The sequence below is a fragment of the Mesoplodon mirus genome (genome assembly GCF_964341445.2).
Source record: "Mesoplodon mirus genome assembly, chromosome: 4".
Lineage (NCBI taxonomy): Eukaryota > Metazoa > Chordata > Mammalia > Artiodactyla > Ziphiidae > Mesoplodon > Mesoplodon mirus.
The window spans coordinates 157,457,915-157,482,659 of record NC_138979.1 but is presented as its reverse complement, the minus strand read 5'-3'; the positions used below and the strand labels follow the sequence as shown (position 1 = coordinate 157,482,659).

At 36.2% G+C, this 24,745-nt stretch overlaps 1 protein-coding gene across 5 annotated transcripts in view; it reads right to left on the bottom strand.

The window, feature by feature from the left end:
- The window catches only part of PCNX1 (pecanex 1), a 172,468-nt gene that overhangs the window by 60,577 nt on the left and 87,146 nt on the right, over nucleotides 1-24,745 (bottom strand). For 3 of the 5 annotated variants that reach the window (XM_082617814.1, XM_082617815.1, XM_082617817.1), the window contains 7 exons: nucleotides 23,435-23,492; nucleotides 21,426-21,643; nucleotides 15,620-15,773; nucleotides 6,083-6,115; nucleotides 4,349-4,520; nucleotides 3,721-3,831; nucleotides 1,567-1,658 (listed from right to left, as the gene is read on the bottom strand). In XM_082617814.1, the coding sequence (XP_082473940.1) occupies nucleotides 1,567-1,658; nucleotides 3,721-3,831; nucleotides 4,349-4,520; nucleotides 6,083-6,115; nucleotides 15,620-15,773; nucleotides 21,426-21,643; nucleotides 23,435-23,492 (838 nt within the window). The remainder of the gene's footprint in view (nucleotides 1-1,566; nucleotides 1,659-3,720; nucleotides 3,832-4,348; nucleotides 4,521-6,082; nucleotides 6,116-15,619; nucleotides 15,774-21,425; nucleotides 21,644-23,434; nucleotides 23,493-24,745) is intronic. The other 2 variants (XM_082617816.1, XM_082617818.1) reach the window with 1 other exon arrangement.

Below are 24,745 nucleotides of genomic sequence, written 5' to 3'. Positions count from 1 at the left end.
CTGCTTAAATATTGGCATTTCCCAGGGCTCTATCTGCATCCTGCCAACCCAGGCTAGCAGTCTTTTTCTTATACTTTAATTTGTTGATGAATTCTAAATCTTTTCATCATTACTGCAAATAACTACCCACTATATATCTCTGGATACCCCATTAATGCCAACAAACATAAGTGTCTAAATGTAAACAATCACCTTCCCCAGTAAACTCAAAGATTTCCAATCATGTGCATTAATATCACTATCTAACCAGATGTTCAAGCCAGCCCCTACCCAGAAGTCATCCTGGATCCTACTCTGGCTCTTTTCATCCACAGAGTTCCCAAATATATTCACTGAATCCAATTTTCATTAAGTCCCTTATAATTAAGACGGCAGCACAAGAGTCCCCCTACTTCTGATACTTCCTGCTTATATTTCAGTCTCCTTCACACTGGGGACCAAGTAATCTTTCTAAAATGCAACACTGATCATTTCCTTGCCTTACCTCGAATATTTGGTGGTGTTCCATCTCCACCCAATACGTTCAGGATAAAAGATATTTCATAATCCAGCCGTTGCTTACCTTTCCAGCCTTACTGTAGGCCATCTTTCCTCATGTACCCAAATTTCCAGCAATTCCAAATTATTTGCTGTTTCCTGTACATAACACACTTTCTTTACAACTCCATGGCTCTTCATCCCTTGTTTCAACTAGCTATTTCCTATTGTTCTTCAAATTTTGGTTAAAAAACCACCCCCCTAGGAAAATCATCTTTAATCCCTTTAGGCTGAATAGGGTAATATCTTAATTTGTATATCTGTATGTTTTCATAGCCTTCATCACCCTCTATTAAGAGCATCGACTGACTTGTTAATCACAGTTAACATATAGGCAAATTAAAAGCAGAACTAGGCACACTGTAAGCACAGTAAATGCTACTGAATAAATGAAGCAAGGAAGGATGCTATGAGTCACTTTTCATAGCCCTTTCAACCCTATTGTTCTCTGATTATCTTGTATTAATCATAAAAAAATAAAATACCAGGAGCTGAGAGCTGTTTATGAGAAATCTAAAATTTTTACAGTTATAATTTGGTGACAATTGTTTTAAAGTGGAACTAATAAGCCTCGTTCAGATTCTTCCAAACCAATATGACATTAAATTTCAGTGTGTTAATTTTTACTAGACTGTATTTTAAATTGCAGTCCTTGAACAACTTCTCCTAAGTTTTAAAAAATCTTGATGTGAAGAGTAGTTACACATATTCTTAAGTAGAAACCTAAAATTAATTTCATATTCTGTTATTACCATGCCCACCTCTATCCCAGACCAGCCTAGTTTTTACTAATCTGTTTCTAATATTAACCTATGATTACTGCATGGAAAAGAATTTTCCTTTAGTAATGATTAACTATGAAAATGCTTTCAAATTCAAACTAAATGAGAATAAGAATAATGCTCAATATAGGAAGACCATGAAAATTAATGCTGAAGAGATACCAGGAAAAAAATCATTAGTAATTTAAAACAATCTTCATATAGAAAAGTAGCCTTAAAGACACAACATACTACACGTATTGCTCACCTTTAAGGCGCCGTAACACAATCCATATAGTAAGGCTACTGCCACAATGCTACAGATGAAACTGTAAAGTGCTGCAAGCAGGCTTGTAGTGGCTGGACGGGAAAGGGAAAATGAAATCAACATTTATAAACACTTATGGAGAAAACAAACTTTAAAAGGTCGCTGAAAAGTATTTAAAATGGTATGCTATTAACTATAATTAAATATCTACTTGTTTGATTTATAAAAATTCAGTTTCTTCATCCTGTCCTTTCAAAAAATTTTGAGGACTTTCCTGGTGGCACAGTGGTTAAGATTCTGCCTGCCAATGCAGCAGACATGGGTTCGAGCCTTGGTTCGGGAAGATCCCACATGCCACGGAGCAACTAAGCCCGTGTGCCACAACTACTGAGCCTGCGCTCTAGAGCCTGCGAGCCACAACTACTGAGCCCATGTGCCACAACTACCGAAGCCCATGTGCCTAGAGCCCATGCTCTGCAACAAGAGAAGCCACTGCAATGAGAAGCACGCGCACCACAATGAAAAGTAGCCCCCGCTCACCGCAACTAGAGAAAGCCCGCGCGCAGCAACGAAGACCCAGCGCAGCCAAAAATAAAGTAAATAAATTTATATATATAAAAAAATTGAAACGACAAAGGTTTACTATCAACAATTTCTGATACAAGGGAAAATATATTCCCCTTGGAAGTAATAAACATTTATCTACAGCAGAAAAAAATTGTACCTATATTATGCTTCAAGAATATATCTTATTATTTATAAAAGTATGGGAAAATGAAGCTTGCAGAGCCTGAAAAGAAGCTAGAAATGTATTATGTAGACTGTCTATGTAAACAGAACTTGTGTTACCCACAGAAATAAATGAATATTCCCATGTGTTAATCAATTCTCACAAGAGTAATGATCTAACTGCTAACAATAACAAAAAATAGATCTAATGGGATTATTAATAATCAGGAATAGAGGATGGCTAAGATAACAGCATTTAATAGTAATTTTATATGCTGACCATAAAAGAACTCTACAAGAAAAATTTTTCTTTAGGAGATATTAAAAACCGAACACCTTGCACAAGTTTGTAAATTATGACAAAGCCCACTATTATAAATTACCTACACTAAACCTTCTGCGTAGTATTTAGATTAATATAGCACCTATAATAGTCCCCTAAATACTGAAATTGTTTTCTACCCATTAAGCTATGCTGAAGCCCAGCCCAGTCTTAATTCACACTCCTTCAAATTTTCAAAACAATAAAAATGCTCTAGATACATAGTGACATAGAAAAAGCTTAGCTTCTATTTAAAATTTAAACCATAATATCAACATTTTATCAGTAGAGATAATTTCAATGCATATACTTGGAAGATGTGGACTGCAAATGTGAAGTATAAATAGAAATAAACTATAAGTTCAGTAATTTCTTTCCCTTTCATATTTTTTTCTATAGTTGTTCACTCATCTTTCAATAAGATGTTATATGGTTAAACTTTATAAATAAGGGTATATTTTAACCATGGTGGCTGTCCAAAGTGTTATTTTCAAGTTCTGCAACTTGAAAATTATTATTCCAGGGTAATTTTCGTATAGTCTTACTTATTTTGAAAATAAAATGTACGTATAACAGGGAATACATTTCTATCCACATATCCTACTCTAAAAACAGAGATACTTCTAAAAATCTTATTCAGTAAAATGCTTTTACTAAAAGCATTCAGGTTTTGGTGTTCCCATTCTAAAGATAAAACAAAGCTCTGAAACCAAATATATAGAATATCAAATGCATACACTAGTTCAAAATCTAAATATAATGCCACGTATCAGAGCTCAATCTATTTGATCTTTTATAAATATTTTGTTAAGTCTATTCAGGTTCCATGTAAACTCACTATAACTTTTACTTTAAGATGACAGTGTTTTGACACTTACAATTATCCATTATCCCTGGATCTTTCCCTAAAGTAGCAGCCTTGACTATTTCTTCCTATCTACAAATTAATTCCTGTTCTGTCTTTAATTATTAAATAAGTGCCTTTTTCTTTCTAATTACAATTCTAAAATAAAAACTGGAAAAGCAATTTAATGTTCAGTTTATTACTTAATGATCTGTAAAAGTAATACTGTAAACTGTAATTTTTATAAAGAAGTACTCACCATTACCACCAAAGATATGGATATCCAATTGTTCACAAAGGTACATTACAAATGTATTCACCTGAGGCAGGAGACCAATGAAAAATACTATTGGGAAACAGAGTGTAAACACTATAGAAAGAAAGAAAAGCAAGTTAAAAACAGTATATCACATCCATCCTTTTGTTCATCTAAGATCATAAAATAAATGATAAAAAGAAACCCCAAATTAATATAAATTATTAAGCTAGTTTCTTAAAGTTGCTTAAAACTACAAACCAAATTTCTTAAAATATACCATTTTAAATTATTTCTCTCTAGATAACTGCCTGAATATTAAATAATCTTTCCAACTATAAACAACAGCTTTTAAAATTCAACTGTTTTCACCTAATAGGAACCTGAGATCCAAAGGAAATCTTTCATTCCATCTGCTTCAACAACAGAATTACTACAATATTTGTTCATCATTAACTTTTTTCATTCCTAACAGCCCTATAGTTTTGTTCCTCACTGAGAAGATGGCAATAAACAGCAAAATAAACCCAGTAAAACTATTTTTATCTATAGAATTGATCTATTTATCAGTGAATGGTTTGTATACAAATAAATTAACATTAAGATCTAAGATACTTTAAAGATGACTCACCTATAACTAAATCCCTGGCTGATATAAGCACCAGCGGATTGGTGAAAGTTATTCCGTATAATTTGAACTTGGTTGTAGTAAGGTTTCTACTACCATAATCCAAGAGCCAAATAAGACCACAACACAAACAGAAATAAACTGGTCTACTGTAGGCAATGATACGATTATGACCCTGAAAATGATATTAAAAAAGAAGTCAGTTTATTTAACTTGAAGTGTCACAACTAGCTACTGAAATCTTTGATGGCTTATATTCTAAGGATTCAAAATGCTTCCATATGGAGGTCAGGTTTCTGACTGTGGCAGAAGGGAATTACCAATAAGGATAGGAGGAAGGACAGAATAAAGCCCATGATACTTGATTGAAATTAAGTATCAGTATGAACTCAGTATTTTCAATATGCATATAAATAGGTAGGTACAAGAATAAATGTGTGTATATACGTGTATGTGTGTATGTTAAGTGTATACATGTATTTTTCTAGCTTTATCCACTGAGAGGACATAGAAGCAATAACATTCTAGTAATAAAGATTCCTAGCATCCAGATCTTAGTTTATAAATAACATTATCCACTAAAAAGAACTAAGGATCCACAGAGAAAAGGCTGGTTTCAGGCTAGGGTCGGGAAAGTATACGATGAGCTTGGAACAAATAATTGTGCCCAAAAGGAAGAAAGTACTTTTAAAATGATGAAGGCATGTCAAAAGGACACAGAAGCCAGCTTGATGGGCTCCCAATGGCCAAATCAGGAACAATTTGAGCATCAAAATAATGATAGTAACATTACTGTCCATTTAATAAAATAAGAATCCATGAATCCACACCAATACAAACAAAAGGGGAAAGTTCTTACTTACAGTAAAAAGTCAACTTATAAATGCAGAAGGTATGATGGAGCTAAAAAAATCACTATTTGGCAACCATCAAATGATAACTGATTCGGGCAAGAAACATCAATAGATACTAAAAACAACTGGGTGGAGGTTTGCAGGGCAACAGGACATATACACAATCTCAAAGTATCTCCTATGATATACTTATTAACTACAAGAGAAAAATGGTAACATTACAGTAGAGTATTGGTTCTCAAGGGAGTGGGAGGGGATTCTGCCCCCCAGGGAACATATGGCAATGTCTGAAGACATTGCGGTTGTCACAGTTGGGATGAGGGTGTTATTGGCATCTAATGGGTAGAAGTCAGAGATAATGCTAAACAGCCTACAATGTACAGGACAGATCCTCCCCACCCCCAACTTTCAACAAAGAATTATCCAGCCCAAAATGTTAACACTGCAGTGTTTCAAAAACACTGCATACACTACCCTTAGCCAAAAAATCAAAGTTAACATCACCAGTAAAAGCATAAATTGACATTATGTGCTTCTGGATATGATGAGTTACGAAGAACACAGCATTTTTGTAATATTCCTACCAAAAAAGCACAGCCTGTATCTAATAAAGAAGGAATATCAGACAAAGTCAAATTGAAGATCATCTGTCTACAAAATTACTGGCCTGTGCCCATTAAAAATGTCAATATTGTGTGAGACAAATACTGAGGGACTGCTCTAGATTAAAGGAGGCTAAAAAGAACAAATGCACTATCAGGGACTTTCTATTGCCAGTGAGAAAATAATAACATAAACCTTAGTTCAGTCTGACATATGACCAAAAAAAGGCTTTGAGGAATGTTAAGGAAACACAAGTTACAGGTGTATTAGAGTGACTTACATGTCTGGGAGAAGAAGAATCTGGTTGAACACTCTAAAAAAGAAACAGACAGATTACACTACTGAAGACCTGGTAATTTTACATTAACTTCCAAAATGCCTGAAATAATGTCAAGTAAATATCCCATAGCTAAGAAATGACCTACATTAATTCTGTTGAAACATCAACAGAAAACAAAACATCAGCTCCAGATACTGATGTCACTGCTATTAAAACATCTCAAATCTTTCCTAACTCTTATAGTTACTATGATTAATTAATAATCTGCATCTAGCTTAATGCTTCTGAAGTGGCAAATAGCAAATAGATCCATCCTACTACTTGGCTCATTACAACACCTAAGTACAGTAAAGGTAGAATGCTTTCTCACGGCAACATCACTCCATTCAGGAAATGCACAAAATATGGGTTAGCTTAAAAGAAGGATTCCAGTTCTGCCCACAAATTCCAAACTTACTAAACAATTCAATGGTAGTTGTGTTAAATATATTCTCTGCATTTTCACATCAAACCCATCAAATTAGTTAAGCTGTATCCTTCTAAGAGACTTTAACAACTTTCCATAAAACTTTCCATAAAATGTTCAAAATGTATAGTGCAGCTACCTCCCAAATCATGACTTTTCTCCAAAGTTGCTGTTCATTTTCAATAGCATACCAAACAATTTCACTAGGATGGTCTATCACCATCCTACAATTCTACATTGGACTAAACTCACTGAGTTTGGCATGTGGCCCTTGGCTGGATATGAGATCAGACAATCTTTAAACTCTTTCAATTCGAACATCTATCCTCCTAAAGCTCTGTTCCCGCCTTTCTTATTTCTGTTTATGATATTACCATTCTTCTAGTCAACTAGATTTTAAAAATCTGAAATAGTTAAAAAAATCTCAGTCATCCTTTGCCTTTTCCATATCTAACCATATTAAGCAGTGGACAAAATTAACAGGATAAGGGACACTGGATCCAGGGAATGAATTTAAATAGTTTAAGGCAATAAAGGGATGGATTAAGGGGAACTGAAATGAAAAGCAAGAAGAAAGGCCAGAAATTGTAACACGGAATCACGAAATTTAATCAGAGGGACGCAGTCACTGTCATTAGAGGTAAAGGAGGAGGAGCAGGGGCTCTAAGACCTGGGTTGGTATACAACTACCAAAAGCAAAGGAACTGGGGCAGAGTCAAGATGGCGTACTAGGAGGAAGCGGAATTCTCGTCTCCTCACAACTGGGCACCTACCAGGCACCCATGGGGGAGGGCACCCAAGGGGACGGAAGGAACCCCAAGCGACCGGGTAGGACGTGGCACGTGGGGGGAGTGAAGGGGGAGAAGAAGGGGAGGCGGGATGGGACCAGTGCCCCTGAGGGGCAGTTGGGGGAGGGGAAGGGATCCCAGGCCCAAAGGGGGAAACTGGGGAACCACTGGGAGGTCAGAGGATCAAAAGGGAGCATGGCCAGCTTTCCCCTGTCCACTTGGACCCCCAGAAACCTGTTGAGATCCCGGGCCTGATCCTCTGCCCACCTAGGCCCCCTCCAGCCATGCGGGTCCTGAGGGAGTGGGAGGGAGGGAAGTGGGAGCAAAAGTAAAGGCCAGACCTCTGGGACTGGCACCCCTGAGGGGTGGCTGGGGGAGGGAAGGAGTTCCTACACCCAGCAGGACCCACCCACAGTTAGGGGTGCAGTAGCAATGGGGGAGACCCTGGGAGAGATGGTGGGGGAGGGGCGTGAAGGAACAGAAGGGAACAGGGCCAGTGCTTCCCTGTCCACTTAGGCACTGAGAAGCCTGTTGGGCTCTAGGACCTAATCATCTGCTCTCAGAGCCTCCCTCCTGCCAAGCAGAGCCGAAGCCCCGCCCCTACACCCCCACCCAGGGCCCCCCTCTACCCTCAGAGACCCCCTCCAACCGTGCTGGGCCTAAACCCCACCCACACACCCTCACACAGGGCCCTACCTCCAAACTGCGGAACCTCCCTCACTAGAGGCCCTCTTTTCCACATTCTGCCAGGTCCTAAGCAGAGGCCCCGCCCCACACTTGAAAGTCACCCTGCCTAGGCTCCGCCCCACGCTCAAACATCACCTCCCCCACCCACCTAGGTCCCACCCCAACCTAAACCCCGCCCCTGCCTAAGTTCCACCCCCCACCTAAACTCCACCCCCATAGCCAAGGCTTTTTTTTTTTTCTTTTCTTTTTTCCTTTTTTAGATTGGGGTTCTGTTTTATCTTGTTGATTCATTGTTGATTTTTTTATTTTTCCTAATAAATCTTTTATTTTCCTAATTTTATTTTATTCTTTATCTTTTGTTAGTGATCTCTCCTTTTCACTTGTGCCCTCCTCCCTTTTTTTTCTGCTGTGGTTTTATTTTACCCTGTTGCAGTTGTTTCAATTATACTTTTATTTTTCCTAATATATTTTTTAACTTTCTAATTTTATTTCATTTTTTATTCTTTGATATTGTACTGCTCCTTTTTGTTCTTTCTTTCTTCCTGTTTTTTTTTTCTTTTTTTTTTCCAGGCCACAAAGTTTGCAGAATCTTGGCTCCCAGGCCAGACGTTGGGCCCAAGCTCTTGTGGTGGGAGCTCTGAGTCCAAACCACACTAACAGAGAACCTCAGACACCAGGGAATGTCAATCGGAGTGAGGTCTCCTGGAGGTCCTCATCTCAGCACCAAGACGCAGCTCTATCCAGATGCCTGCAAACTCCAGTGCTGGATGTCTCAGGACAGACCCAGTAAGACAGGAATACAGCACCACCCAACAAAAACAAAACAAAAGCAAAAAAATATGTTACAGATGAAGGAGCAACGTAAAAACCTATAAGGCCAAATAAATGAAGATGAAATAGGTAACGTACATGAAAAAGAATTCAGAGTAATGACAGTAAAGATGATCCAAAATCTTGGAAACAGAATGGAGAAAATACAGGAAATATTTAACAAAGATTAGAAGAACTAAAGAGCAAACAAACAGTGATGAACAACACAATTACTGAAATTAAAAATACTCTAGAAGGAACCAATAACAGAATAACTGAGGCAGAAGAAAGCATAAGTGACCTGGAAGATAAAATGGTGGAAATAACTGCCAGGGAGCAGAATAAAGAAAAAAGAAGGAAAAGAATTGAGGACAGTCTCAGAGACCGCTGGGGAAACATTAAACGCACCAATATTCGAATTATAGGGGTCCCAGAAGAAGAAGAAAAAGAAAGGGTCTGAGAAAATATGTGAAGAGATTATAGTCGAAAACTTCCCTAACATGGGAAAGGAAATAGTCAACCAAGTCCAGGAAACAAGGAGAGTACCATACAGGATAAACCCAAAGAGAAACACGCTGAGACACATATTAATCAAACTATCAAAAATTAAATACAAAGAAATAATATTAAAAGCAGCAAGGGAAAAACAACAAATAACATAAAAGGGAATCCCCATAAGGTCAACAGCTGATTTTTCAGCAGAAACTCTGCAAGCCAAAAGGAAATGGCAAGACATATTTAAAGTGATGAAAGGGAAAAACCTACAACCAAGATTACTCTACCCAGGAAGGATCTCATTCAGATTCAATTGAGAAATTAAAACCTTTACAGGTAAGCAAAAGTTAAGAGAATTCAGCACCACCCAACCAGCTTTACAATAAATGCTAAAGGAAGTTCTCTAGGCAGGAAACACAACAGAAGGAAAAGACCTACAAAAAAGAACCCAAAACAATTAAGAAAATGAAAATAGGAATATACATATTGGTAATTACCTTAAATGTAAATGGATTAAATGCTCCAAACAAAAATATAGTCTGGCTGAATGGATACAAAAACAAGACCCGTATATATGCTGTCTACAAGAGACTCACTTCAGACCTAGGGACACATACAGATTGAAAGTGAGGGGATGGAAAAAGATATTCCATGCAAATGGAAATCAAAACAAAGCTGAAGCAGCAATTCCCATATCAGACAAAACAGACTTTAAAATAAAGACTATTACAAGAGACAAAGAAGGACACTACATAATGATCAAGGGATCAATCAAAGGAGAAGATATAACAAGTGTAAATATTTAGGCACCCAACATAGGAGCACCGCAATACATAAGGCAAATGCTAACAGCTATAAAAGGAAAAATCGACAATAACACAATAATTGGAGGAGACTTTAACACCCCACTTTCACCAATGGACAGATCATCCAAAATGAAAATAAATAACAAAACACAGGCTTTAAATGACACATTAAACAAGATGGACTTAACTGATATTTACAGGACATTCCATCCAAAAACAACAGAATACACTTTCTTCTCAAGTGCTCATGGAACATTCTCCAGGATAGACCATATCTTGGATCACAAATCAAGCCTTGGTAAATTTAAGAAAACTGAAATTATATCAAGTATCTTTTCCAACCACAATGCTATGAGACTAGATATCAATTACAGGAAAAAAACTGTAAAAAACACAAACAGGTGGAGGCTAAACAATACGGTACTAAATAACCAAGAGATCACTGAAGAAATCAAAGAGGAAATCAAAAAATACCTAGAAACAAGTGACAATGAAAACATGACGACCCAAAACCTATGGGATGCAGCAAAAGCAGTTCTAAGAGGAAAGTTTATAGCAATACAATCCTACAGCAAGAAACAAGAAATATCTCAAATAAACAACCTAACCTTACACCTGAAGTAATTAGAGAAAGAACAAAAAAAAACCCAAATTTAGCAGAAGGAAAGAAATCATAAAGATCAGATGAGAAATAAATGGAAAAGAAATGAAGGAAACAATAGCAAAGAACAATAAAACTAAAAGCTGGTTAGTTGAAAAGATAAACAAAATTGATAAACTATTAGCCAGACTCAACAAGAAAAAAAGGGAGAAGACTCAAATCAACAGAATTTGAAATGAAAAAGGAGAAGTAACAACTGACACTGCAGAAATACAAAGGATCATGAGAGATGAGACTACTACAAACAACTCTATGCCAATAAAATGAACAACCTGGAAGACATGGACAAATTCTTAGAAAAGCACAACCTTCCAAGACTGAACCAGGAAGAAACAGAAAATATAAGCAGACCAATCAAAAGGACTGAAATTGAAACTGTGGTTAAAAATCTTCCAACAAACAAAAGCCCAGGACCAGATGGCTTCACAGGCGAATTCTGTCAAATATTTAGAGAAGAGCTAACACCTATCCTTCTCAAACTCTTCCAAAATATAGCAGAGGGAGGAACACTCCCAAACTCATTCTACGAGGCCACCATCACCCTGATACCAAAACCAGGCAAAGATGTCACAAAAAACGAAAATTACAGGCTAATATCTCTGATGAACACAGATACAAAGATCCTCAGCAAATACTAGCAAACAGAATCCAACAGCACATTCAAAGGACAATACACCATGATCAAGTGGGGTTTTTCCAGGAATGCAAGGATTCTTCAGTATACGCATATCAATCAATGTGATACACCATATTAACAAACTGAAGGATAAAAACTATATGATCATCTCAATAGATGCAGAAAAAGCTTTTGACAACATTCAACACCCATTTATGATAAAACCTCTCCAGAAAGTAGGCCTAGAGGGAACCTATCTCAATATAATAAAAGGCCATGTATGACAAAACCACAGCCGACAACGTTCTCAATGGTGTAAAACTTAAACTATCTCCTCTAAGATCAGGAACAAGACAAGGTTGCCCATTCCCACCACTAATATTCAACATAGTTTTGGAAGTCGTAGCCACAGCAATCAGAGAAGAAAAGCAAATAAAAGGAATCCAAATCGGAGAAGAAGAAGTAAAACTGTCACTGTTTGCAGATGACATACTACACAAAGAAAATCCTAAAGATGCTACCAGAAAACTCCTAGAGCTAATCAATGAATTTGGTAGAGTAGCAGGATACAAAAGTAATGCACAGAAACCTCTTGCATTCCTCTACATTAATTATGAAAAATCTGAAAGAGAAATTAAGGAAACACTCCCATTTACCACTGCAATAAAAAGAATAAAATACCTAGGAAGAAACCTACCTAAGGAGGCGAAAGACTTGTACTCAGAAAACTGTAAAACACTGATGAAAGAAAGGAAAGACAATTCAAACAGATGGAGAGATATCCTATGTTCCTGGATTGGAAGAATCAACATTGTGAAAATGACTATACTACCCAAAGCAATCTACAGATTCAGTGCAATCCCTATCAAACTACCAATGTCATTTTCACAGGACTAGAACAAAAAAATTTCACAATTTGTATGGAAACACAAAAGACTCTGAATAGCCAAAACAATCTTGAGAAAGAAAAATGGAGCTGGAGGAATCAGGCTCCCAGACTTCAGACTATACTACAAAGGTACAGTAATCAAGACAGTATGGTACTGGCACAAAAACAGAAATATAGATCAATGGAACAGGATAGAAAGCCCAGAGATAAACCCACGTACATATTGTCACCTTATCTTTGATAAAGGAGGCAAGAGTATACAATGGAGAAAAGACAGCTTCTTCAGTAGGTGGTGCTGAGAAAAGTGGACAGCTACATGTAAAAGAATGAAATTAGAACACTTCCTAAAACCATACACAAAAATAAACTGAAAATGGATTAAAGACCTAAACGTAAGGCCCAACACCATAAAACCCTCAGAGGAAAACATAGGCAGAACACTCTATGACATAAATCACAGCAAGATCCTTTTTGACCCATCTCCTAGAGAAATGGAAATAAAAACAAAAATAAACAAATGGGACCTAATGAAACTTCAAAGCTTTTGCACAACAAAGGAAACCGTAAACAAGATGAAAAGACAACCTTCAGAATGGGAGAAAATATTTGCAAATGAAGCAACTGACAAAGGATTAATCTCCAAAATATACGAGCAGCTCATGCAGCTCAATATCATAAAAACAAACAATGCAATCCAAAAATGGGCAGAAGACCTAAATAGACATTTCTCCAAAGAAGATATACAGACTGCCAACAAACACATGAAAGGATGCTCACCATCACTAATCATTAGAGAAATGCAAATCAAAACTACAATGAGGTTATCACCTCATACCAGTCAGAACGGCCAACATCAAAAAATCTACAAACAATAAATGCTGGAGAGGGTGTGGAAAAAAGGGAACCCTCCTGCACTGTTGGTGGGAATGTTAAGTTGATACAGCCACTATGGAGAACAGTATGGAGGTTCCTTAAAAAACTAAAAATAGAACTACCATATGACCCAGCAATCCTACTACTGGGCATATACCCTGAGAAAACCATAATTCAAAATGACACATGCACCCCAATGTTCATTGCAGCACTATTTACAATAGCCAGGTCATGGAAGCAACCTAAATGCCCATCGACAGATGAATGGATAAAGAAGATGTTGTACATATATACGATGGAATATTACTCAGCCATAAAAAGAAACGAAATTGAGTTATTTGTAGAGACGTGGATGGATCTAGAGACTGTCATACAGAGTGAAGTAAGTCAGAAAGAGAAAAACAAATACCATATGCTAACACATATACATGGAATGTAAAAAAAAAAAAAAAGGTTCTGAAGAACCTAGGGGCAGGACAGGAATAAAGACGCAGATGTAGAGAATGGACTTGAGGACACGGGGAGGGGGAAGGGTAAGCTGGGACGAAGTGAGAGAGTGGCATGGACATATATACACTACCAAACGTAAAATAGATAGCTAGTGGGAAGCAGCTGCATGGCACAGGGAGATCAGCTCAGTGCTTTGTGACCACCTAGAGGGGTGGCATAAGGAGGGTGGGAGGGAGACACAAGAGGAAGGGTATATACGTATGCGTATAGCTGATTCACTTTGTTATACAGCAGAAACTAACACAACACTGTAAAGGAATTATACTCCAAAAAAGGCGTTAAAAAAAAGAAAAAGAAAAGGAACTGGGAAAGGAAAATATCAGAAGATGATGATATGCCATTTTCAGAATGTGCCCAGCTGCCTGTTAGATATATAGAACTAAAGTTTACAAGAAAGGTGAAGCCTGTGAGACATAAATCTGGACATAATTCATATACAGGGGCAACAAAGTAATAAAAGAGGATGACTTCACTGGCAAGGAATTACAAACTGAAAAGAGGGCCAAATAAAACCCTAGAGAGTTCTTGTAAATTAAGAGGTAGTCAAAAGAACAAAGAGGCATCAACAAAGGAAAATAAAGTTACCTGCAAAATAGCATAATCATGAGGGTAGTGTAAAGTAACAGATCGTCAATGAGGAAAACATAAAAATGGAAGAAAGTATTCACAGGTATTTAAATGATGTAGCACTCACAGAGAATGAAGACTAAGAACATAGATTTGGCGATTAGAGATTATTAGCCCACAAAGACTGTAATTTCAATACTGTAACGAGGAAAAGAGTATGGATGGATCTTGAAGAAATGGAGCAGTTGACAAAGATGGTTTACTCCAGATGTCTATAAATGGAGAGAGAAAAAAGAAAGGATAGCTGATGGTATAAACAGAACTAAATAAATAGTTTTCAGGATGGGAGAGGGTTCTGCATGTTAGTATGTATCAGGCAAATAACCAGTACTGGCTAAGAAAGGAAAGAAAACAGTCCATGTTACCAGTGCACACTGATGTGGCAATGCAAAGTGAAAAATTTGGTATTTGATTCTCCCATTTATGGAAAACTTAAAATTGATAACATTTGGTATTTGAGAACCACTATTTAGACAAAAGCAAAGGGACACTGATCTTCTGCTCTCTGTGTCCACAAAGAATGTACATGCTAGTTTTGACATCATTCTACCAATGATGGATCTTTATAAATTTCACCTACATAACAGAAGACTTAAAATATGAGAGTAGGACAGTTAACGTTAATAAATTAAAAGAAAATGAATTTCAAGAACTCGAATTCTTGTTAATTCCCTAGTGGTTCAGTGGTTAGGACCTGGCACTTTCATTGCCAGGGTCCGGGTTATAACCCTGGTTGGGGAACTAAGATCCCGCAAGCCATGTGGCATGGCCAAAAGAAAAGAAAAAGAGAGAGAGAAAAAAAGAATTCGAATTCTTATTTTTATTTATTTATTTAGTTAGTTAGTTAGTTAGTTAGTTAGTTAGTTAGTTAGTTAGTTAGTTATTTTGCGGTACGCGGGCCTCTCACTGTTGTGGCCTCTCCCGTTGCGGAGCACAGGCTCCGGACACGCAGGCTCAGCGACCATGGCTCACGGGCCCAGCCGCTCCGCGGCATGTGGGATCCTCCCGGACCGGGGCACGAACCAGTGTCCCCTGCATCGGCAGGCGGACTCCCAACCACCGCGCCACCAGGGAAGCCCTTATTTTTTTATTTTAATACAAAAAAAGTTTTTAGGAAGCTTCATTCACATGTCATTATTTTTTAAAGTTTATATGTCCCTTTTGTTCCTTTCCCAATCTTAATGTAAACATCCAAGGAAAATAAATCTAAAAATTATATTCTTACTATAATTCAATGAATGATAGAAAACCTTCTACTTTTTAACATAACTATGATGCCAAAGTCTGAAGAGAAGGGAGATGCTGGTACCTTAAGTAGTGAATATTGACAGCTGGCTATCACCAGGCAGAACTGGAAGACCCAGATATCTCTGAAGAAGCCTTGTATGAGAAGAATAGATCCCAAAAAAGCCACAAGAATAGCCAAGATGACAGCTAATACATTTTCCAGGATCTCACGATTTCTGTAGACAGAAAAATTTATGAGTAAGTATATCATCAATACAAGAAATTAATCAGAATGCAAAAAGGGAAGACATCAATATGAAGTCCATACTATGCTTGTTAAGATTTTTTTTTAGTACTGGGTTTGAACAAGGTTTTGGATCATATGGAAAAAGTATGTTCAGTTTAGATGGAAAACTGGCACACATTCTTATGTGCAAATAAAGCATGCTATAGTGGATTGTGAGGTTCTTATTATAATACATAATACAGTTTCAATTTCTATGTTATAACTTTACTTTTCTTATCATCTGCTTCTCTGTCAAGTTTGTTGCCAAATAACTAAACAACCTGAATGGCAAATAAAGGAAATATACAAAGAAACAAGTTTGAAAAACAAAATCTCAAAAGAATTTCTAGAAAATTAAATTGAAAACATTTATATGACAAAGTTTGTAAGCAAATTTTGATACCAAGTGGTTTAATTTCCCATGTCTAAATCATCTGAAATAATCAGAAATCTTACTAAAATTACTTAAACACAGGCTCTTACATATGTTGAGAATGAAGGCAGTGACAGACCATCAATGCTGCCTCTATCAAAGTTACTGAGACAATTCTATATTTTACTAAACTGACACTGTAAAAGAAGCAGTATGATGTTCAACATACTACATACAGCAAAATGAAGATAATTTTTTTTTAATTTATTTTATTTTTTGGCCGCACTGCACAGCATATGGGATCTTAGTTCTCCAACCAGAGATCAAACCTGCACCCCCTGCATTGGAAGAGTGGAGTCTTAACCATTGGACTGCCAAGGAAGTCCCTGAAGATGACTTTTATAAATCATGCCAAAAAATAAGAATCTATCTTACTTCTTGGGGAAATTTTATTCAAAAAATGTTAAGTATGTGCTAAAACTCTTGATTTTAAAGAATATTTACTGACACAGGAACATGCTCAGTACATTGGCTATACAAAGAAAGGAGGACACAAAACTGTATACGAACATACAAGTTCTATTACTTAAGAGACGTACATATACAGGTTTAAAGAGACAATATATCGGGCCTCCCTGGTGGCGCAGTGGTTGAGAGTCCACCTGCCGATGCAGGGGATACGGGTTCGTGCCCCGGTCTGGGAGGATCCCATATGCCGCGGAGCAGCTGGGCCCGTGAGCCATGGCCGCTGGGCCTGCGCGTCCGGAGCCTGTGCTCCGCGGCGGGGGAGGCCACAACAGTGAGAGGCCCGCATACCGCAAAAAGAAGAAAAAAAAAAAAAAAAAAAAAGAGAGACAATATATCAATTTGGTACTACTAATAATGGTTCTCTCTGGGTGGAAGGATTTTGGCTGGCCTCTGTCTTAAAATCTTTCTACATATTTAATAAAGAATTGCTTTCATAATCATAAAAAGATGTTTATTTCTTTATATTACATCAATGCCCAATGTAAAATCAATTGACCTAAAAAATAAAATTCACAAACATCTCTGTACTATTTCACTTGATAGTTCTCCCAGATTAAAACAAGTTCAATAGTAATTTCAAATCAATAAATGAAACACTGGTATTTTCACTTGCTCTTATACGGCAGTTGTGGAATTCCCGATTTGCCGAATCCAGTGATCCCTGTCGGCCCTGTTACACTATATTCTGTCCATGTTGCTTGTCACTGAACACGTACTCTCCCTTCGGCTTTTGTTAGTTTTTAATCTTGATGATTCCAATTTATCAATTTGTTTTTTCATTGATCTGTTTTTGATGTCACATCTGTGCAATTTTGCCTAACCCAAGGTCACAAATCTTTTCTCCTACGTTTTGCTTTTTTCTGAATTTTATGTTTTAGATTTCACATTTAGGCCTATGATCCACTCTGAGTTAATTTTTGTAATATGATGCAAGGTAATAATACAAATTCTTTATTTTTCTCTTTTTTTTTTGCATATGGAAATCCAATGTTTCTAGCATCACTTGTTGAAAAGCTTATCCTTTCTCCACTGATCTGGGATATTATTTTGGCACTATCTAGGCCTGGAATTTTCTTTATGGGAAGGTGTTTAACTACAATGCCCATTTATTTAATAGATATAGGAACATTAAGATATTGTATTTCTTTCAGAACTTTGATAGTTTTTATCTCTCAAGAAATTTGTCCACTGTCAAATTTATTTACATACAGCTGCTCATAATATTTTATTATCCATTTATTACCTGTAGAATCTGTAGTGATATCCTAGCTCACATTCCTGATATTGGTAATTTGTAACTTTTTTTTTTGTCCTGATCAGCCTGGCTAAAGTATATTACTTTAATTGAGCTTTTTGGTTCCCTTTATTTTTCTCTACTGTCTTCTGTGTTTCTGAAATCAGAAATCTTCTGATTTCTGCTTGGTTCTTTATGATTTTCTTTCTTCTGCTTTCTTAGGCTTAACGTGATCTTCTTTTTCTAGTTTCCTAAGGGGGAAGGTGAAGTCACTGAATTGACTTTTCTTCTTATTCAGTGCTATAAATTCTTCTAAGTACTGTGTTAGTGGCATCACAAAAATTCTGTTTGTGTTTCATTTTTATTTAGTTCAAAATGTTTTCTAATCTCCCTCTTGATGTGTCCTTTGATGTATGAGTTATTTAGATGTATTTAGCTTTCAAATATTTAGGGATTTTCCAAGGTTCTTTTGTTACTGATTTATAATTAACTCCGTGGTCAGGGAACACACTATATAGGACTCAAATCCTTCTAAATTTGATCCTTATATTATGGCCCAGAATATGGTCTATCTTGGTAAATGTTCTGTGTGCACATAAAAGAATGTGTATTCTGTGGTTATGAGTGGAGTGTTCCATAAATGTCAATCAACTTAGGTTGGCTGACAATTATATCTTTGTTGATTTTCTACATACTTGTTCTATCAATTATTGAGAGAGGTGTGCTGAATTCAACTATAATTGCGAATTTATCCATTTCTCGTATTTCTATCAGCTTTTCCTTCAAAGCACTGTTTGAGATGTAAAAACATTTAGGATGGTTAAATCCTATGCATTAATTGACCAGTTATCATTATAAAATGACCTCCTTTTACCTCGGTAATATTCTTTGCTTTGAAATCTACTTTGTCTGACATTAATTCAGCCACTCTAGCTTTACTGTGATTAGTGTTAGCATGATATATCTTTTCTGTTTTTATATTTAAAGTGCATTTCTTGTAGGCAGCAAAGAATTGAGTCTTGTTTTTTTTCTCCAATTTGACAATTTCTGACTTTTCCAACTATCATCCTGTCATTTATCTTCTGTCAATCTGTTTTTTGATCTCTTTCCTTTTCTGCCTTATTTTAGATTAAGAGAATAATTTTTATGCATCTATTTTATCTACTTTATTTTTTTAACTTACTAGTTATAACTCTTTCTTTTGTTATTTTAGTAGTTGCTTTAGTATACATTTTATGACAGTCTACTTCAAGTGATGTAGTATAAGTAGACATACAGTATAAGCAACTGATATTTAATTCATATACAGTATAAGAAACTTATAGTAGTATACTCTTATATGCCCCTTCCTGGCATTTATGCTATTATTATCATGAATTTTACTTTTACTTATCTTATAAATCATACATCATTATTATTTTTGTTTAAACATCCAATTATGTCTCAAAGGGATTTAATCAGTAAGAAAAATTTTTATATATCTATTAATGTAGTTACTTACCATTTACAGTGATCTTTTATTTCTTTGGGTAGGTCCATATTTCCAGTTGGTATTAGTATCCTTCTGCCTGAAAGACATCCTGTAATATATTTTGTAGTGCGGGTCTGCTTGAAAAAAATTCTTTCAGTTTTTCCTAGTCCAAAAATGTCTTTATTTCATCTTGGTTTTTGCAGTTTTGTTGGCTATAGAATTCCAGATTGAGTTTTTCTCTCCTTTCAATACTTTAAAAATGATGCTCCATCATCTCATTTGTATTTTTTCCAACAATAAATCTGATGTCTTCCTTATTCTTGTTCCTCTGTACAAACTACATCTTTTTTTCTCTTGCAGTTTTTAAGATTTTATCACTGATTTGAGCAATTATGTGCCTTGGTATAGTTTTTTTCATGTTTCTTGTACTTGAGGTTCATGAAGATTCTTCAATGTGTACATTTGTAGTTTTCATCAAATTTTGAAAGTTTTCCACCATTACTTCCTCAAAATTTTTTCTCTCTTCCTGTCTCCCTTGGCTTACTTTCATTTTGTATAGTCTTTTCATTGGGGGATGGGAGTAGGAGAATGATTCTTTTTTGTTTCATTTTTTAGTTTCTACTGCCATGCTGTCAACTTCACTTATATTTTCTTCTGTAATGTCTAATCTACCATTAATCTCATCCATTGTATTTTTCATCTCAGACATTTTAGTTTTCATCTCTAAGTGTGACTTGGGTCTTTTTTTTCATACCTTCCGTATCTCTACTTAATTTTTATTAACACGCAAAGTACATTTATAACTGTTTAATGTCTTTGACTGCTAATTCTAATATCAGTGACAGTTACAGGTTGGTTTCCTTACTTCCCTCATTATAAATCACATTTTGTCATTTCTTTGTATGCTTGGTAATCTCCGATTGGATGCCAGATATTGTGAATCTTAACTTTTTATGTGGTGAGAATTTCTGGATTTTTATAAATCTTGTTGAGCTTTGTTATGCTACTTGGAAACAGTTTGATCCTTTCAGGTCTTGCTTTTATGGCTTGCTAGGTGGGTCTGGAGCAGTGCTCATGCTAGGGCTAATTACTCCCCACTTCTAAGGCAAGACTTTCCTGAGTACCCTACACAATGCATCATAAAGTATGAATTATGGTGGGTGGGGATAGGCACTATCCCCAGCCCTGTGTGCCAGGCACTGTTCCTGTTTCTTTCACATCATTCTGACCCTGTCTTCCTCCTATACATTCTCTTACCAATACTCTGCTGAAGAGTTGAGGAGACCCACTAAAAATCTCTGAGGTTCGCTCTCTGAGCAGCAATCCTCTCTCTGATGTTCTATCCTACAGACTTGAGCTGCTCTAGTCTCCCTGGACTCTGAGCTCCATCTCCTCAACTCAGGAAGTCTGCTGGACTCTACTTCAGTACCACAGCCTGGGGACTCTCTTAAGGCAGTAAGGTGGGCTCACATAATTTGCTTCCCATCTCTCAGGAATCACGGTCCTTTTCTGTCTTATTTCCAGTGTCTTGAAAACCACTGATTCATGCATTTTATCTGTTTTTCATTGTTTTACGTAGAAGAGTAAACCCAGTCTTTGTTACTCCATGTCAACTAGAAGCAGCAGTTCATCACCAAGTTCATAATTGACTAATACTGTTTACTATTATACCTTTTATAGTTCGAGTCATATTACATATAACCTTATGGTCAATAACACCTCAAATTCTCTGGCTTTTAAGTACAGTTGTATGATTCTTAATGATAAAAACAATTTTTAAAATAAACATATTAAAATTTCCACAAAAAAAGCTTTTAATGGATTCAGGAGAGTCAATGTTTGGGAGCCTTACTAACTTAAATTTTATCTCAGGAGAACCAAAATAGAAAACACCTTCCAACATGGAAACCAAGTCAAATACTCAATGGGTAATTTAATACATTTCAATTTAAAAATAAAATCCGTGTATATCTTTAATATCACACTATATTCTCACCTATCAAACAGGGCCAAAAGTGTGAGTCTGTCAAAGTTAATGCCGATCCACAGCTGGGGCAGGATCCAAAAGCGATAATAGTGTTTAACTTTTTGGGCAGCTTCTTCTGTTGGACCATAAGTAGCTGCCAAATCAGGGCTTAGGTCAATGTCTTGTTGCTCCAACAAATCTGTATCGATGGTCAATAGTCTGTTCAATCGAATCTGTGGAAGAGAGAGCTAAAAGAAAATCAGCATTGAAAGGCTTAAAATATCTCTAATCAAGTCATGCTTCAAGGGTTATGCAATCAGCTTGCAAATTATCTAAACCTCCTTAATTCTCTACACTAGTCCACTCTTGTGGATATTTTATGATTGTTAGAAACTACAGAAGGTGACAAAAGGAAGTGAACTACAACAAAGGCCTTTTGGAAAGATTTTTCTAGGAAGTATTTGAAATTTTAGTATTTTATGATTGTATAGCTAGTGAATCCATTAAAATCACCAACAGGGAATCATTAGCGGCTTCCCTTCTCCCTACCCCTTCTCTTCTCTCATTAAGCTATGAACCTCACTACTGTGTCAAATCTAAGCTCCTCTGCATTGGATTCAATGCCTTCAAATCTCAATTCTTCGTACAGTCTCTTATCACTCTTACTGCTGTTTTCAAATCCCTCCCACACTCCTTTATTTTTGTTTTGGCAGGCTGCTCATCTGAGGCTATACAGGATAGTACCACATTACATTTCTTTCAGCTTCAACTCATCCATTCACCAGTTTCCCCTTCCTCTGAAAGAATCCAAAGTTTACTGAATTTAGCATAGCACTAGCCAGCATTTTGCTGTCTCAAGGCTCTCATACCATTTAACAGTGGAAAATACTACTATGCCATTTTATATAAAGGACTTGAGCAAACATAGATTTTGGTATCCGCACAGGGTCCTGGAAGCAATTCCCTGCGGATACCAAGGGATCACTGTAATCATTTCCCCATTTCTGCTTTCCTGTGGAGTTTCCAGGAATACACTGCAGCAGAAGAGTAGGAACAGTCTTTATTTTTCCTACACAGGGGTGGGGTAAAGTCAAGAAAATATGTTTCTTATATAACAGCCATTTCTGTCTCTAAGCATTGACAAATATCTCCCCAAACACTTTTTCTCCCATATCCTCTATGCCAGGGTTTCTCAATCTTGGCACTACAGGTACTTTCAAGCCAGATAATTCTTTGGGTGGGGGCTATGCTTTCCACTGTAGAATGTTTTACAGCATCCCTGGCTTCCACCCACTAGATACCTACAGCATCCCCCTGATTGTAACAAGCAAAAATATTTCCAGACATTGCCAAATGTTGAAAACTACTGTTCTGTGCCAATTCACATCTATGGTTTTAAAACCCTGCTCACAACTCATCATCTTCAGGAAGCCACTAATAATTAATCTCTTTGGCACTAAATTTATCTACACGTACCTTGTATCTCTTAAATATTGCTTATAAGGATTTCAACTGTTCTATCTTTTCTAACCTCAATATATATATTTTGATATACATCACACAAAGGCAGTGTTATCTTTTTAAAATATACCCACTGCATCTCATATGGCATTTTTTTATACAGCGGTAACATCACTAAGCACACACACTGGTATATGAATAACTAATAGTTAACCAACAGTTAGTAGATAAGTACCAAATCAGTTAGCTATGTACCAAAATCATAATGTTCAAAGTGAAGTTTTAAAATGGCAGTTAAAAATGGCACAACCAGGTTATGACACTGGTGAGTAAACAGACCTCTATGTACCCTCAAAAGTATAGTTACTGATTCATAAATAGCTAATTAAACTTCATGGTGCTTTACGCTTGTTTGCTTCTTAACAAAGGACTTATGAGAAGAGATCCACTATGGGACAGCAAAGGTGATTTTGCCAGTTTTCAACAAAACTGATATTTTGTAACCTCATCAATTTTCTGATTTGTATAGCTACTTAATCTGAAAATACAGCATTTTATAAAAATAAAGGAAAACCTACCACATCATGTGGATAAAATCGAACTGAGGTAGAACTGGATACATGTGAATCCGTGTCACTAAAGAAAAATGAAGAAGACTTTAGGGAATAAACAGCTTGTCAAGTAGTAGAAAGAAAAATAAGTCTATTAACAATTACATGATACTTACACTGTCTACTTTTCCATGTAAACTTCAAAGTACAAAATCGAATTTTCCTAGAGTTGTGATTAGGAGCATAGCCTCTGGGTCAAAGTATCTATATTCAAATCTCCTCATCAACTGAATGAGATCTTGGACAAGTTATCTAACCTTTTTATACCTCAGTTTCCTCATTGGTAACATAGGATAAAAGTACCTCTATGACAAAGTTCTTGTGAAAATTGTTTAAGAAAGCAATTAACATATTGCCAGGAGCCATAATAAATTTAACCTATGATATAATAGTCTAGGACGTGACAATTCAGTTTCCACAGTTCAGTCAAATTTAGATTTCAAAACTTAAGACCTTACCACATTTATGGTGTAAGGAATTGTTCTTATCTTGAATTATATTAAACATAATAAAGTGTTCCCATTGCTCCATCCTCCTATTGCTTCCACTGTTACAAAATCATCTGAACACTCCAATCATTTTTGAGGGGGTGAATTCTGAAACTGGACTAAAGGAGCTTTATTAAAGAGTACAGTTTCTGAAATGTTCTATCTTTTCAGCATGCTAAGCTAAGTGATCACAAGACCTTATTGCTTTAAAGAGACCCATAAAACTGAAAAAACTAACTGCCCATAGATATGTAACATATAAATAGGTGTGTCCCACTATTAAATGGAAGTCCTAAAATAAGAATCAAATGACTCTTGTGGAAAAAAAGTGAGCTAATCAATCAACAATGAATTTCAATGCAGCAATTTGAATAGATGAGTAAGATAAAAATTTCAGAAAAAAAATTGAACACATTCTAAACTATAATTGATTATGTTATACGATCAAGATTTCTATTTCTTATTTGCTTTCCTCCTAACTTCTCTGTTATCTTACATAATTCCTTCCTGAGGGAAGGAGAGAAAAGAAACTAAATGCAACATATTACCCACATTTTAAGAAATTCCTACTTCTTACAGCTGGTAAACACATTTTAAAACAAAATAAAAGATAATCACTTAAAAAGACACTTGACCAAAACCCTCACACAGAAATAAAAATTTGAAATTACACAAAGAAAGAGAATCGATGGGTTTGAACTTAGCTGTGTAAATATTTTTCTAATAAGTTCTTTCCATCATGCGATATATATACATAGTTAAATTTGAAACTGCAGGGAACTGCTGTCTC